General features: G+C 30.6%; 1 protein-coding gene across 3 annotated transcripts in view; it reads left to right on the top strand.

The window, feature by feature from the left end:
- The window catches only part of LOC130450726 (histone-lysine N-methyltransferase, H3 lysine-79 specific), a 70,466-nt gene that overhangs the window by 12,909 nt on the left and 40,112 nt on the right, over positions 1–17,445 (top strand). For all 3 annotated transcript variants that reach the window (XR_008910612.1, XM_056789310.1, XM_056789309.1), the window contains exon 2: positions 5,697–5,737. Coding sequence is in view for 2 of the 3 variants with exons in the window: in XM_056789310.1 (XP_056645288.1) it covers positions 5,697–5,737 (41 nt within the window). In the remaining variant the exon portion in view is untranslated. The remainder of the gene's footprint in view (positions 1–5,696; positions 5,738–17,445) is intronic.

The raw sequence follows: 17,445 nt of genomic DNA, 5'->3' as shown, positions 1-17,445 counted from the left end.
TCCAATTTTTCACGGTCGCATACGAAGGACATTGATCATCAAGGGTATTAAGCATATCTTCGTAAATCTACTTACATCTTAACCCTTTTATATACAGGTACTTGATGATGGCTCGATACTCGAATTTTTCGATTTTCACAATTTCGATGGACATATTTTTTCTTTTAATTTACTGCGTAACTCTGGTTTACTTTTTTGACTTTAAATTTTACACTGACACTTCTAATAAGTTATTGTTCGTTGCTATGGTAGCGCAATATTTTGTTTATGCATGGAACTGGTCTAATTTAACTTGATATCAATACATCTTCGTAGCAAATTTAGGCGGCAGTAGCATTGTGTTTCACTGAAAATGAGGAAGCACACTTAAGAAAAACAATATTAGAGTTTTATGAGAAAATAAGGCCTGAAATACCAGTAGGTACAGAGACTACAACAAAAAATTGCAGAAAACAGAAAATTGAAAATAATATAGCAAAAAACTTGATATATACGTGACAAAACACGATACAAAACTGCCTCCTATCCACTAAAACAATTTATTAGTATCCTGAGAACCCAATCATTCAAATAATACTTAGAAAACGTGTCCAGCACTACTGAGTCCGACTATTGGTTATGGGTTGCTACCAGAAACATAAAATAAAATATCTTGAAAAACTAATCCCTCAATCTGAAAAGCAGATAATAGTGGACCCTGACAGACCAGGAAAAACCAGATAAATACGCAAAACATTCAGAGAAAGTCTTCCAACCATTTCCATCACAATTAAGTCAAACAGAAGAAATAAAAATAAAGCAAGGAACAGAAGCCTCTTACATCATGTCACCAATACCTAAGTTTTTCACAGTAAAAGGAGTAAATGCAATTATTAAAAACAACCTTCATCCGCACTCAAGGTTATGACTTCATGAACTTCCTATGAAAGGTATAGTCTTGCTAACCAATACCTTTAATACAACCCTACCTCTAAGATACTTTCCCCCCAGTGGAAAGTTTCCCAAATCACCTTTATTCCTAAATCTGGAAAACATCCTAATAAGGTCACCTCCTATAAGCATTCTCCCTATCCTCGGCAAATTAGGGAAAAATTACTATTAACGAGGATCATGACAAGAATCAAACACAAACACAAAATGTAGAGGAGCTTCACCTATAATAACGTTAAACGGACAAACTCTACCACAAACAGACAGCGTTAAGTACCTAGGTATCCATCTAGACAAAGGACTTACATGGAAAAACATACCTTACTAAAAAGAACAGTTAGAAATGAAATTCCTCCGGATCTTTTTTAAATTTATATTCCTAATTATTATGATATATTAATTCTCACATACACACAAAATAATTATCAAAGAAAACTGTGAGGAATGGTGTCAATCCCAAACATACCCATTTTACATAACAAATAACCAACTTGCTTATACTACTAATGAAAGTATATGTTTATTTCAATGAAGGTATTACTGATTGCATGTTATAATCGAGACGAGAAAATTAAGTTAATCAAAACATTATTTCTTATTACTCATATATCTTGGAAGTTGCAGAGAATATATTATGAAAACTTTAAATGTATGATAACCGGGGGGCCACATCTAAATACGTAGTTATCAATTTCAACAGCTGTCTTTTTAAGAGCAAGAAAGTGATTTTCCATGCGAAATAGATTGACTAGCGTCAAAATACAAAATCTTTTATTTTAAATCATTTAGAATGACGTATCCTAAGGTTTAATACAGTGGATTAGCCATTTTATTAGCCGGAAATAGTCCTAGATCTTATTGTCTAAGGCATCATGACAGTGGCGTTTGCTCCTGTGCCAAATGAAATATTATATTTTCCTTGAAGCGTATAATAATATCTATATTATTTTCGGCAACATAGATCGTAGAAATAACCTATTCTTTTACTAGTAAAATAATGAACTCTAATTAATGTGCTGGTAACAAAATAATGAGAAACGATACGTCTTATTATGGGCGTTGTAACCAAGTAGGCAGGAACTGTCATTTAGTTTTCATTTAATTTGATGTTTGTCAGTTTTGAAAAGTTTATTGTAAAAATGTCTGAAGAAGAAGAAGAACTGCATTGTATTTATTAAGCTTAAAGAAAAATAGTATATGTCACTAGGAGCAGAAGATCGATGATATGTTTCGCACAGTTTGCCAAGCCTGGGCTAACGCCTCGTCAGTGCAAGAATCTGGGCTCAACAATAATTGTAGCCTTCTACTCCTAGTAACATAATGTACTATTTAATCAGGCTTGTTGGTTTTCCTTGAAAAATATGGCTTGTTTATCGACCACAGAAAAAGAAAAATGGACAGGTAAGTAAGAATATTATCACAGATGAAATTAACTACAAAGACTTGTACATAGAAACTAGATAGGTAATTTAGGATATATTTGCTTAGAAGTAATCTCATGAGGCAATCATAGTAGAAGTACAGAATTAACAAACAATAATATTCGTAAATCCTCCATTTATCGAGTTATCAACCAAGAAGTTTCAGATTATACTCAGAATAGAAAAGCGACTAAGAAAATATAAAAATGTTAACAGAACTACTCAAGAGTTTAAAAGTAAAACTATTTCGAATTTATATAAGGAGAACAGGGTTCTTTGGGTCTCCCTTCTTTGGAAGTTCGACAGAAAAATTAGCAGATTGTGCAGATTACACTTATATCAGCGCAGCGTGTAGATTTTGCGTCAAATCATGATAAGTTGTGGCTTCAAACACAAAAAACTTGATGCACGTTTGGCGAATCAATGATATTACAATGACGGAAATATTATTTGCGTAGATCTAACAATAGTCAAAAACGCTTTCAAGAGGACTATGCCCTAAAGGAAAACACATTATAATACTACGTTGCAATCAAAGACGGTTTTGTACCTAATACGTTCTTAATATGTGCAAAAAATGCAATATTAGGTATATCAGATTTATTTAAAAATTGATTCAGGGGGACAGATTCTACTTAATATTTCGCCAAAATCAGTAATCTTTATGTCCTATGTCATATCACCAGCGGCGCCGGTGACTCCATAAGACACCAAAAGAGAATCTATTGGGGTATAAGAACTCAGTTCAATTCTAGTACCCTCTTCAAAGAGCACACCCTTAAATGTAAGTAATTTTTTGTCTGCGCTTTATTATTTAATATTTACTTGTATCACGATAAATAATGAAAATCATCTACCGTTACCTTACTAGTCGTTCTTACGAACCTGATTATCTTCATTGTTATTCCATTGCTTCCCACTACTTGAGTCCGCTTACTGTATCATACGCTTGCTTAAAATAAATTAGATTCTGCTGATAACTGTCACATTATAGTTATTTTAAGGTAAACACTTTTTTTCAATATTTTCCTAGTTATTCTTTATGTTATTATATATGTAATAAACAATAGTAAAATACCCCTGTAATCCCCAAAGATAGTTTGGAGACCTTTTTTGTATCGGTCAGATAACTGCACTGTTCCATTTACTTGGTAGTCTCTCTTTGTTTTCATATTTTTTGTATTAATTTTGTAATATTTGCTGTTGATATTGATCACATGATATTGGGATTATTTTTTCTATCAATGAATATTTGTAAATTTTATCCAAACGTTTAGTAAATCAATCTATGAACAATTAAAGTTACACTAACTTGTTGTAACTGGTGGATAACGTGCGTTTGGATAATCAAGTTATCGTCTTCAGAGACCACACAATTTGTTTTATATACGTAATAGCCCAAATTGTAATTACATGTTGGAAGGCAAAAATTATAACATTTTAAATTGGATAGCGTCCTCATTTCTGTGGAAAAATTATTTAATAATCAAAATATCAACCGCTCTCGAGATATTTGCAATTTACTATTTCAGTGCATGGTCCCGATGATTGTACATTAGTTTTCCTAACTCTACGTCATAATAAATTGAAAATTATACGTACTTTACGTAATAAATCACGTTTTTCTTTATAAGTTACTATACGCCAGTTTATAAAAAAAGATAACATTAGTACAGTCTTGAACAAGAAATACTGACGATACTCTGTTATCTAAAATCTACTTGTTAAAGTGTCGGGTAGCTAAATTGAAAATTAAATTCAAGTGATCGTCTTTTATTTAGAATCTCTTACATTTTAAAAATTGTGGCAAAATCAATTGGTATTGAATTATATTTCGTAACTTGCCGCGGGTATTTATAGGTTAGGGCCCCTATGCCCTATCTCATCCCTATATGAGATGTAAGATACGAAAATCGAGTTGATTGGATAATTGTGAGCAAGTAGAAAATGTGAAACGCCATATTTTTCAAGAGGTACAATAAGTCATTATTTAATGACATTTGGCACTGAATGACTCCATTCGAATTAGAATGTAATTTAGAACGGACTCACTAATCCATTGATTACTACACCGTACCATACGTTTATTTCAAACCCGTGCAAGAAATGTCATAATTTTATTTGGAAAGAAGGATTTCGATTTCCCAGGAGAGGTGTTCGCCAATTGAAAACTTCGTTACTGGTGACCGTTGAAAGAATATATATACCTGTAGCTACGATATAAATTTAGAAATCGATATTTAAAATATTAAAAATTGAACTTTAATTATAATTGTAATGTAGCGTTTAATTTTATTGTATTTTTATTATTTATTAGCAGCAAAAAATGTAGATGAAGTATACGAGGTATGGCTATATAATAACGAAACTGAAAGCGTTACCGAAGAAGTGTGCATACTCATAACACAGCAACCAACAGCTCTTGCTGTGAAAACTTCTACTACAAATGCGGTGCCTCTTGTTTCTGTAAACCTGTAGCCATAACCTTCATTCGCTTCCCCGAAAAAAATGTTACGTTTAACAGTGGAGCAACGAATGGTGAAATTTCACGTGTAATTTGGATAAACGTAAAGTTTCGCTATAGAAAGGAGTGTATGATAGGTAATTTTCATCAAATTCATGTGTTTTGGAGCAGTTGACACGTTTTCAAGATCGCTAAGAAGACGTTTTAGATCATTCTCGCCCCATTCTTTCGCATCAGAGATGTTTGTTTGAAATTCCGTCCTAAAAGTTATTTTTCAAAGAAAGTAATCAGAGTGGCTCCTTCAAATTACTGTTTATTGACGGTCGAGGTAATAAATTGTAACTGACACATGTGGTCGCTTTTTCTTAAGTTCGGCTTCAAAACGTGCCAATAAATCAGTATAGTATTGGTCATTTATTGTTTCTTTATTTTCCTAAATAATCTAAGATTATACAATTGGATCGCAACACATTGTAGTTTTTGATTTTTGGGAGTACGTTTTTCGGATGTATTTTTTATTGGGAGTGGGCTTTTGATGGGCAATCGCGGGACCCACTTTGAAGATGACTTTTTCGCATTTAATCTTCGATATAATATCTGTTCGGTTGAAATGTTTTCCTCATTAGCTACCTCCGGTCCTACATTAGAAAGTAATAATTTTTTTCTTGACGCTGATATTGGTCTGTCTCCTTGTAATAATATCTTTGTATTTTTTCAAAAGCCCTTCAGTTCTTTGGTTTGATAAGTACATGCATAAAAGAATATCAGGAACACTGAAACGTGTATTTTAGACTCCCAACAAGATAACATTTTCGAAATTAACTAAATTTACTTACATTGTGATTTATTTTGTGTTTTATAATTTTATTTTTAAATTCTAGGATAAGCATGACGGAGCTATTGAAATTGTCGAAACTATTAGGTAAGTTTTTATTTTGTTTAGTAAGCCGGAATAGAAATAGTCCTAACAATAAATTGAGCACTGTTGATATATCGATAAAGGATCAAACTTATTTCTCCCTAGATTAGGTGAAGGGTAATTTTGGGCATATTTTCTTTTAAGCGAGTGATTCTAGATCTATATTAATGAATACAATATTTTTTATGGAAAAATTATTGACGTTTGGATTTAATTTCGGTTGTTATCAAAATATAAACTGACATTGATAATTACCGAAATTAGGTCGAAGCGGTAATAATCTTAAAATTATTTACTAATTAACTTATAACTGAAATGAATATAATTCGTTTTATTTTCTATATATATTTTATTGATAGTCTTGATTTTAGGTCTCTTTAATGAGGTTTTTAGAATTAATGAAAGTATTGACGTTTCGACCGGTCTCTATCAAAATATAATTTGACATTGACAATTTTCATTATTATATTATATCAATAGATCACCTATATCATGAATATTAAAATAAAATCCTGTTTATCCACGACTGTTGTATAATATACTCATTATACGTCTGCTTACGTCGATCTTAATAATACCCATTAATCATTACAGTGATTAATGAATCCATTCATTGCTTTTTTGCTTTAACTGTATCATATTGTTTTGTCACAAAAAAATCTGTTTTTATAATTTTATCATGTAAAACACTGGTTCTATACAAATAAAAAAAATTGAAAAACTAAATTTTTCTATATCAGATTCGAACCCGGGACCTGTAGTTTAAATGTACTGATCATTAACCCTAAGCTATTAGCGACATTGAATGTGTTTGTCGTATATCGGATTATGGTTTTTGAAACGATTTATAAATTGAAATACTTTTTGAAACAATATAAATTTGAATCAAACCAGTCAACATTATTGTGTGTTTAACTTTCTCAGTGCTTTCATATTTTATATCATATTATAAAGATTATTAATAACTATAAATAAATACCATCCTCTTGTAAAAATAGATACTCAATATTTCCTAAACTAATACATACATTTTTGTGTTGATTATTATGAAGATATACGATTATTATAATTTTCAATACATATGAAATATTTGTTAGAATAGAATAATAGTGTTTTTAGTAATGTAACAAAATTCTCTAACAAAAAACAACTTCAACAATAATATTTGGTAGTAGTGGATAGTATAGTATTCTACTCGCGTATAATGAGTTAATATTCACTCGGTGTTTTATGCCACTCGCTAGCGTTCGTGACAGTAAACTTCACCTCGTGAATAATAACCTTCATTATACACTCGTGAATAATATGTGAATATATAAACCACACTAAATAATTTTTATTCGGTATTTGTCATATCTTAAAAATAAGTAACAGCCCTCTATTAAATTATTTATTAATTGTCTTGTCTCTTCTAATAGAATATAGTTTTTTAAAAAGGTAAAAATAATGAAATATGTAGTTCTAAACGTCAATGTTTTTTCTCTTTACAATAACTAATTTGCAATCAAAAGAGACCTAAAATCAAGACAATCCATGAATAATTAAATCAACTGTTACTTATATTGTAAAATAACACAACTAAGGATAAAACAAAAACAAATAAAAAGTTCTAAGAATTAAGAAGTGAATGAAATTTAAATTATTCATAATTATTAATAACTTTTCTATCTTTTTTCTAAATATTGCGGTGTCTTTCTTATTATTTTGATAATCATTGTTGTAGGTAATCAAGACCGAAATAGGTCGGAACATGTTAACTGTTCCATAAACAAATTTTCAACTAAAAGAGACCTAAAATTAAAAATTAATAGGATTTAACAACAAAAACTTATGAAAAGTGTATAAGAAATAAGTATAGACCTTTTTATATGTTTTATATAATTATTTTTTCTTGTTAAGACAACTATTTTGATTTTATTTTGATATTTATAATGTAGGTGATCTATTGATTGATATAATTACACAAATTTTAAGTGCCAAATCATATTTTATATAGACTGAAGTAGGTTGCGACGTCAATTTTAAGAGCATAAATTTTCTATCAAATTGATTTGCATATTGTACTTAAAATTGATATTAAGAGCTCACTTGGTAAGAATTTTTTCTCCAGAAATAATATATATATATAATGTAATAAAGTAATCGAATGCTCGGAAATATATTAAAGCTAGAACACCTTGGTGTTTAGTTCTCCTACAATCCCACTACAAAAACGCTCATAATCTAGCTGTCAACGACTTCACACACACAATGCACTACTGCTTCATGCATAAATATCCTAAATATCGAAGTTCAAGGTCATAGTCATTACTATCTTAGATTTTGAGAGTAATCAGAGTTCGTTCAAAGGGAAACAACGATAAACTCCGGATTTTCCAAGGGCGTGAAGAACGTTTGTGAGCAAAAACCTGGACCAACAAATGTATTCTTCAAAATGACAACGCACATATTATAAGTCGCTTTCGCGAATCTTTTATCGTAAAAATCTTCCTGTGTGTCCTCATCCGCCTTACTTACCAGATTTAGCTCCATGCAACTTCTGATTTTAAAATAAAATATGTACACTATATCTGACATTGACATGGTTAGGACAAAGCAGATCAAAGCCTAAGAAAATAATTGTTTTTCGGATCATACGATACATACATAATCTTTATTCATATTCATCACTTAAAGGACATCGACCTTAAATGAAATCAGCTGCTATCGATTCCCTTATTTATATTCCTTATAATCTGTAATATATCCTATCCAATTTAGATTCCCTTATCCACCCTCTTCTTTATCGATTTAGCAAAAACAGCATCCACCTTCCACCCCCTCGACGAACGGTACATTCGTTTGCACTGCACGTATACATGTTCTCTTTTCAGATAATTTGGTTTTCGCCTTTAATCTCTCAACGTTGTTGTCAAGTTGCACTTTGACGTAGGTTTAGAATGTATTTATTTGAGTAATCAGAGTCACATTATTTTATTTACAGTTTGATAGAGGTTAGTATTCTAGTGAGAAAATATGTTTTAGCTAGATAAATGGCATAAATATCTGATAAATTGGGCATCTGTCAAGTTCTTATGGTAAACATTATAACAAAGTAATTCAAAAACTTGTTTATAGCGAATATGTATGTTCAATAGAGAATTGGGAAGGTAATCTCAAACAGGAAATATTTGTTGCTGGTCCATAATATTAATCGTTAGACCATTGTCACTCCTGTGAGGATTTCTATTGGAAATAACTTCAAAGGATATCTGTTCAATGCTGGTAAGCTCTAAGAAAAGGTGTGGATGGTGAATTGTCTCAAACATGTAATTAAAATTTGGAATAGGGGTCTATCTGCATCGCCCAGTTTGAATGATGTACATACTACTTCAGAAATTGGATAGCTTTCTATGTAAAATATATGAAATGTTTTATAGGCTTCCATTCGACTAGATACTTCAATTGGTAACTAATCGTGTGTAATTTTTTCATTTTTCTTGAAAACCTCAATTTCAAATGCCGAATTGAATGATTCTACTATCGAACAGTATTGTCAATTAAATTGAAGGATCCTTTGGGATAAGTGATGTACTTTTACCTTTGAAAATTGTGTTTTGAATTATCGTAGTATTCTAGAACAAAAAGGAAGTACTTATTGTATAATATTCCATGTATCTATTTTCCCCATTCCACGATTTTCTTATCGTGAGAGACCCTTCTTCGCTAATACTCATAATAATTTTAAGTAAATCTGCTTGGAAATGGGCCTTATTTTCTCAGAAAACTCTAATATTGTTTTTCTTAAGTGTGCTTCCTCATTTTCGGTGAAACACAATGCTACTGCCGCCTAAAGTTGCTACGAGGATGTATTGATATCAAGTTAAATTAGACCAGTTCCATGCATAAACAAAATATTGCGCTACCATAGCAACGAACAATAACTTGTTAGAAGTGTCAGTGTAAAGTTTAAAGTCAAAAAAGTAAACCAGAGTTACGCAATGAATTAAAAGAAAAAAGATATCCACCGAAATTGTGAAAATCGAAAAATTGGAGTATCGAGCCGTCATCAAGTACCTATATTTAAAAGAGTTAAGGGGTAAGCTTAATACCCTTGGTGATCAATGTCCTTCGTATGCCATCGCGAAAAATTGGACTGCAAGCTTCAAAAGAGGTAAAATTTCCATTGAAGATGATGACCGATCGAGAAGGCCAGTTTCTGTGTCAGTCATATATCTGAAGCACTGAATCATTCATACGACCAAAATCGTGCAAGGGTAGAAGCATCGCGTTCGATCTGTGCTCGATTTGAAAACGATGTAGACTTCTTAAACCGAATTGTTTCTATGGATGAGACTTGGGAAACATTTCTACGAACCAGAAACAAAGCAACAATCGATGGAATGGCGACACTCTGGTTCTCCAAGGCCTAAGATGTTTCGTGTTGAAAAATCTGTTGGAAAAGTGCTTGCTTCAGTTTTTTGGGGTTGCCATGGAGTAATCATGATTAATTTTTTGGATAAGGGTAGAACAATAAATGGAGATTACTATTCGACATTACTGACCACTCTATGGGGAAAAATTAAAGAGAACGCCCCTGCACACAAATCTCATGTTGCAATACAAAAATACGTGATTTAGGATTTGAATTATTAGAACATCCCCCTTATTCACCAGATTTGGCTCCGTCCGACTATCATCTCTTTCATAAACTGAAAAAAAATTTAAAAAGTCGTAAATTTTCTTCCAACGAGGAAGTAATAAAAGCTGGGAGGTCTGGTTTGCAGAACAAGAAGAAAATTTTTTTTGAAAGGTCTAGAGACGTTGCAGGTTTGCTGTAATAAATGTATCCAATTAAGAGGAGAATATGTTTAGTAATAAAATATTTTGACATTGAAATTTTGTTTGGTTCTATAGTAGGCTAAGAATTTTTCGATATATTCTCGTATTGCGTCCACACAACATACACTTTGTTGGTAACGGTTCTTTCTACCTATAATGGTAACTTTCGTTATAGTAATGGAACCTTTAGGAATACGATCACAGGTCAAAATACTGGAAGTGGCACTGTAGTTTGAGAAACTTCAAATTTTTGTTTATCTAGAAACACAAGGTAATTTAAACCATTACACTAGCCTATAAACATTTTGTTGCAAGGAATTTTAGACTTTAGACCGGTATCAAAAATGTAGTCGGTTTTTTTCCATCTTCTCTAGATCCCGAAATGAATAAAAAACCAAGGATTCGTTTATAACACTTCTTTCCCCAACTATCATCTCTTTTTTGAGTCCAATGACGTGATTTGACTGTCCCAGATTCAAACAAAGTATGAGTATTAGTATAACCACTCTCTTACACTTCTTCATACATGTTGTGTGATCAATTGGATCGGCAGCATTATATTCATTTTTATTATGTAAAACTCCTTTGAGACTTTGTTCTTGTCAATAAAGAGACGTCATTCATTGGACTAATATATCAGCAAACCCATGAAAATCAGCATACCATTCACATAACAGCTATACATAAAATTTTCAATCTCTTGCGGTATGTAGATACTAGAACGTCTGAGTAAAGGCATTTTTTTTATTGTATTCATGACGTTAGTAACTCAGTACGTTCCTGAGAAAGGTCTACGTCTCTGATAAAAAAATTAAAAATGAGTTTAGTGGATAAACTAGCTGTCAGCTTATGAGTTGAAATGACGGTTGTCTATATATTGTACACTAAATATTTTATTGAATATAGATACAAAATGAGCTGCGCCATAAAAAATTTTTTTAGGCTTGTGTTATAATTGATTAGATGTGCTAATATGTCTTTGAGAAAAACACGGAATATGAAATTTCCTTCCGACGTACTAAACATACGTGTATATGGAGATCTATAAATATATTTTTCAAATTAATATTTAGGATTACCTTGTATATAATTTTTTTTTTAAATTTTACTCAACTAATAAGAACGCTTTCTCGCGCGATTTACATTTCTAGCATATATTTATTGATGCTCTTGAATATATAATTGATACTTAGTCATCTATATAATTACAGGTGCTTTCCCAATCATCACGAAGGAATAAATTATTATTTACTCATGATACAGGTGAACCAAACAAAATTAGCTTTATTTTTATTTTTTTTTATTTTTACTTTGGTATTTTTTTGTATATTACTGTACATTAACATTCTTGATTTGGTGAACGGCATGACAGTTAGAATCAAGGCTAAAACTCGAGACATTTTTATCAAATTGCCGAAATGAATTTGACTGGCCGGCAATTTACAAATTTTTTTAAAAACTTGAGGGTACCAATGGAAAGGTATGTTGTGTAAGTTGCTTAACATTCCATCCTTTTTCCCTATCCTAAACATTTTATAAGCTCTAACAGTAGATCAAAATCGCTGTTTTTTGTTGTATTTATATATACGGCCTAATCAAATCGTCGGAACCAATTTCATTTGCTTTGTTAACATACTTATACCCACTTACGTCGAAACCATCATCACAAATTGTCGTATATTCAGTTTTATTAATTATTTTATATTCATATCATTTCTTTCCTTTATTGCCATTATCATACTACAGTGTAACCTTAATATAACGACTTCCTCGATTTAACAAATTCTTCGTAATCCCCTCGAATTATCCATAAGAGTCAATGTAAAATATACCTTTCCATTACCAACAACCTCTTTATAACGAATTTTCAACTATTAAGAAAAAGTATAAATACCTCTAATTAACGAATTTTGTCAACCCAAAAACTTTATATAAAGTTCCCATCAATCTATAACTCTTAATCTCATAGTATGAGATTCATGTCGCGACAGGTTTCACACGCTTTTGTTCGTAAAAAAATAAAACTTTTTTTTACCTCATAACGAATTTTAGACCAACCTAACCTCAACATAACAAACCTTAGTTCAACGAATTACTTGATGTAACGAATATTTACTTGTTCCCTTCTGATTTTTTATATCGAGGTTGCACTGTATTATTATTCTCCATTTTTCTGGTATTTTTAATTTTTCAAGTTATATCAATTAATGCTTACTCGAATCCTTACTACATTTTGACAGTTATATATATATATATATATATATATATATATATATATATATATATATACTCTTTTTTTGGCATTGTATAAATACTCTATGTTATCTTCATCAGTTTACTTGAAACCTCTATTATTCTCATGATCCGTCTATCGATTTATGAATATAAATGCAGTCTCCTTCTAATTTGGACATTTAAAGGATAGCACACAAAGATAATTGAAAATAAAATAAAACTTGCCCATATATAATGATTCGATGCGCAAATAATTGTGTTTCTGTTTTCAAATTTATTATTCCCACATGATTGCAAAGTGAATGGGTAAATGGCCTAGATAGGTACGTTATCGATTAATCTGAGGAAATTTAAAATAGCATCACCACCTTTCAAGTTATTGATTAGTCAATGTGTGATAACAGTTTTGAAAAAAAAATTCCTAATGAATATGTACTTATTTCGTTAGATGTGGTTTCTTTATATACAAATATTCCTATTACCATTGTGAAAAATATATTAATGGAAAAATGGGACAAAATTAAAGAATATACAGAAATACCTCATGACGAATTTATAAAAGCTATAGAACTCACACTTACAACAACATTTCAAATATGAAAATAAAATATACAAACAAATTGATGGTTGCGCTATGGGTGCTTCCATTTCAAGTGTTATAGCACAATTGGTAATGGAAGATCTTGAGGAAACTGTCCTAGGCAAACTTGATATATATATTCCATTCTTTTTCCGATATATAGATGATTGCATTATTGCTGTACCGAAGAATCAAATTGAAAACATAAGTAAAAAATTTAATTCTTATCATAAAAAACAACTTCAATTTACTATCGGAAAGGAACAAAATAATGAAATAAATTTTCTTGATGTCACATTATATATAATTAACAGTAACATAAAAACAGAATTGTATACGAATCCAACTTGGTCCTCAAGATATTTAAACTTCAATTCGTGTCATCCTATGTCACAAAAAAGATCAGTGATAATAAGTTTGGCTGATAGATCTATCCAACGATCAGATCCTGAATTTAGATGCTTAGCTATTCAAAAAGCAAAAACTGCATTGAAAGAAAATAATTTTCCGGAAAAAATGATAAATAACATATTCAAGAAAAGGATAAACAGATACTACAATCAATTTAAAAACAAAATCTGAAACGAAACATCAAAACATAAAACATTTTTCTTTACCATATGTACAAGGACTTTCTCAACAATTATCGAATTATTTCAATAAATATGATATTAGTATAAGTCATAGAGGACATAATACATTATCCAAATATTTCACTAAATTAAAATCTAAAACACCAAAAAACAAAAGAAGTAATATTATATATCAAGTGCCTTGTACTTGATTGTGACGCTGCCTACATAGAGCAAACATCTCAGTATTTGGAAAATAGATTAAGAGGTCATAAATACGATAAAAAAAAATAGAGCTGCATTAACGAACCATGAAATATCAAAAAACCATTCATTCAATTATAAAGATTCAAAAATTCTTGAAACGGAATCTAATACACGAAAAAGAGAATTTTTAGCAATGGTTCACGTTCATAAGAACGTAAAAGCTATAAATGATAAAAAAGATCTAACTAATTTATAGTTCTATTCTGTAAATTCTAATAAATTTAATATATTTGAGATGGGAAAAGCAAGGAAAAATTAATTTTTCTTATTGAAACAAAGTTCTAAGTTGATTTTATCCTTATTTTGATATTCACGATGAAGGTGATCTATAGATCAATATAAATAAGCAAATTGTCAGTGTCAATATCATATTTTGATAGACTTAAAGAAAAGTCAAAATGTGTGTGTGTTTGTGTGTGTGTGTGAACTGGAACGAAGTCTTTGTCAGCTATATTATGAGCGGTTTCTTCTTGGGAATGTGGCAACGAAACACCCAAATGGACTAACTTTAAAATATATCTTCAAATACTTCAAATACAAATATATATATATATATATATATATATGTATAATGAAATTTTTTTTCTCACTAATTCTTTTCACTATTTTCTGTTCTGAGCTATTTGCTTCTATCCAGATTCTTCATTTAGTATTTCTCCAATCATTTTGGTTTGTTTTTTCATCAGCTTATTCTTTACTATTTTTGTTCGTCTCGTGTTTCTCATTCTTCCTAAATATTCCCATTTTACTAGCAAAAATAACGCTGTCTACTCCAACTTGTATGTCTCAGATATGTATTTGCAAAGGAAGAAACTGCCAAAAAGGTTCATGAATTGTTAAAATATGATTATGGTGATAATGTAGTTAAGAGATTCTTTAGAAGTTGTAATTATTCAATCAGGGATGAGGAACGGTTGTGATAGCCATGACAGAGCAGATAAAAGACATTGCAGCAATGGTTTTCAGTTATGGATTAGTTAAATGCCAGTAGGTTGATTCAAATTGTATGTTATCTTTCTACTTTAACTTCAATATTTCCTATCTTAACTTTGAGCCTACAAAATTCTCTTAGTATGGCCAATATACATACTAAATTTTTTCGTGTTTAACGATTATAGGAACAACAAAAGACGATGATTGGGGGTAACAGGAATTTTCAAAGTTATTGTTGTCAATGTGATAAATTTAATATTCACATTAATTACTAACGTATAATTGTTAAAAAATTGCAGTAACATTTCAGTATTACTGTATTATTAAACTAAAAAAAGATCTTTTTAAAAACAAATGTTCAAATGAAGTTCACTCCATTATATTTCAAATGTAAATTCTACATTTAGGGGTAGTGTAGTGCCTACGTGATCGGAATCACAGCCTTCTTTGTCGTTCCCAAACTCCCTTCTATCAATTCAATTGTTAGCTTTCAAGGTCAATGTATTACTATAGTGTATACCACCCCCCATAATTCAAATAATTTCAAACGGTTGTAAATCTGTTGAACTTTTAAATGACGTACGGTTATCCTTATTTCCTAGTTTCCTATTATCCTAATAATAGTATTGATATTTGAAAGGTTTTCATGGTTTAATTTTTAAGAGTCAATATTTATTTTTTTTTGTTCAATGCAATAAAAACGTATAGAGTACTTTTTGAAAATTCCATACACCTTTTTTGTTATTTCTTTACACACATTTTCAAGGATTTTCTAAACATCTTCCGGAGAATTTAATCAGTAAACACGTCCAAAGGTCCAACTAAAATTACCTGTATTATATCACAGAGTACAACCATCCATCCTACATAAAAAAATATTGCAACTTATCTAAATATACGAATTATTTACTATAGGTAATATATTTGATACTCGTTTCAACACTTTCATTGTAATATGCGATTCTTCGTGCAAATTATTTTCAATGAATAATGCCAGTATTTAAACTTGAGGCGTTTACATGCCATGTTCAAGTAAATGAAAATTTATTCATTTTCTCATTTGCGATTTCTTACACCTTTTAAAATGCAAATGTTATTAGTTGTCATTTATATTATATTGTTTCTAGCCAAATTTAAGGGAGCTATTTTTAAACCAAAAAAACAAAAAGTGTTAAGAATTTCCAAAAATTTTATTCTTATGTTCCCGTTATACTTAGATATTCCGTCCGTAAGTCGTTTATCTGATATTTGAAATTTAATGTAGAGATCTTTTTAAGTATATTATTGTATTAAAATGTAAATTAGAGCGTATTTTTTTTTCAACTTTAGTTGGATATATCTGAACAAAATGTTATTTTCAATCTCCAAAGATACCACTTTTGTGAAATTGTTCTCACCAAACCTACCGAGGGTTAATATGAGGATTACATTTTTTTCAATTCTCTAACAGATTTTATTACCTCGAGCAAGAGTGTTACTTATAGTACAGTCAAATAAGTCAAAAATAAAAATCAACTTCGGAATGAGATATAATATTTTAAAAACTGGTATAAATCTCCATTTTGTTTTAAGATATTCAGGTTAAAGGCCAATATCTTGATTCTTGATTTCTATGATTTTATTGCTATTAACAAGCTATTTAGATTTTCAAGATTGTCCTCATAAGAGGGGAGGTATTAATTTGCTTGCCATTCCAATTTAACGCATATCAAGAAGAAGTGTTCTTTAAAAAATTTGGTAAAAGAAATGTTTGAACCAAAAAATTTTTGCACGCACTTAACGGCTGTACTTTTCTCAATTTAAATCAACTAGTATTTCAAGAGAAAAATTGTCCTTTACGTACTTTACGTCTCGTTAATGCTTGACAATGTGCGAACGTTATGGATCATCTTCGTATGTGTATATGCGCTTCTTTAAGTGATTATGCTCAATAAACTTGTGTAGTAATCCAATATTCTATCAACAAGTGCATCGAGACATCGGCCCAGTAAATTATGAAGTTCAAACTTGGTTTGGTGATTATTTGGAACACGAGTAGGGAGGATAGATTGTGCGGTATACTGACAATATCACAGCCTGTTCCAGATTAATACAATCATTTACAACTTCAATAATATAGGAAATCGAGGTTGCAATGTTCTTCATATTGTGGGAGTCACTATAAATGCAAGCTTGCATTTATACTGATGATCAATATAAAACCATAGGAAATGAGCAATGTGTAAAAAAACGATTTTTGTTACCTTCCACCTTGAATATCTTGAGACGTGGACATTAGGATTTGAGACTTTTAAGATAACTTC

The sequence above is a fragment of the Diorhabda sublineata genome, chromosome X (assembly GCF_026230105.1).
Source record: "Diorhabda sublineata isolate icDioSubl1.1 chromosome X, icDioSubl1.1, whole genome shotgun sequence".
Taxonomy (NCBI): Eukaryota; Metazoa; Arthropoda; class Insecta; order Coleoptera; family Chrysomelidae; genus Diorhabda; species Diorhabda sublineata.
This window is presented reverse-complemented; position numbering and strand designations above follow the sequence as displayed.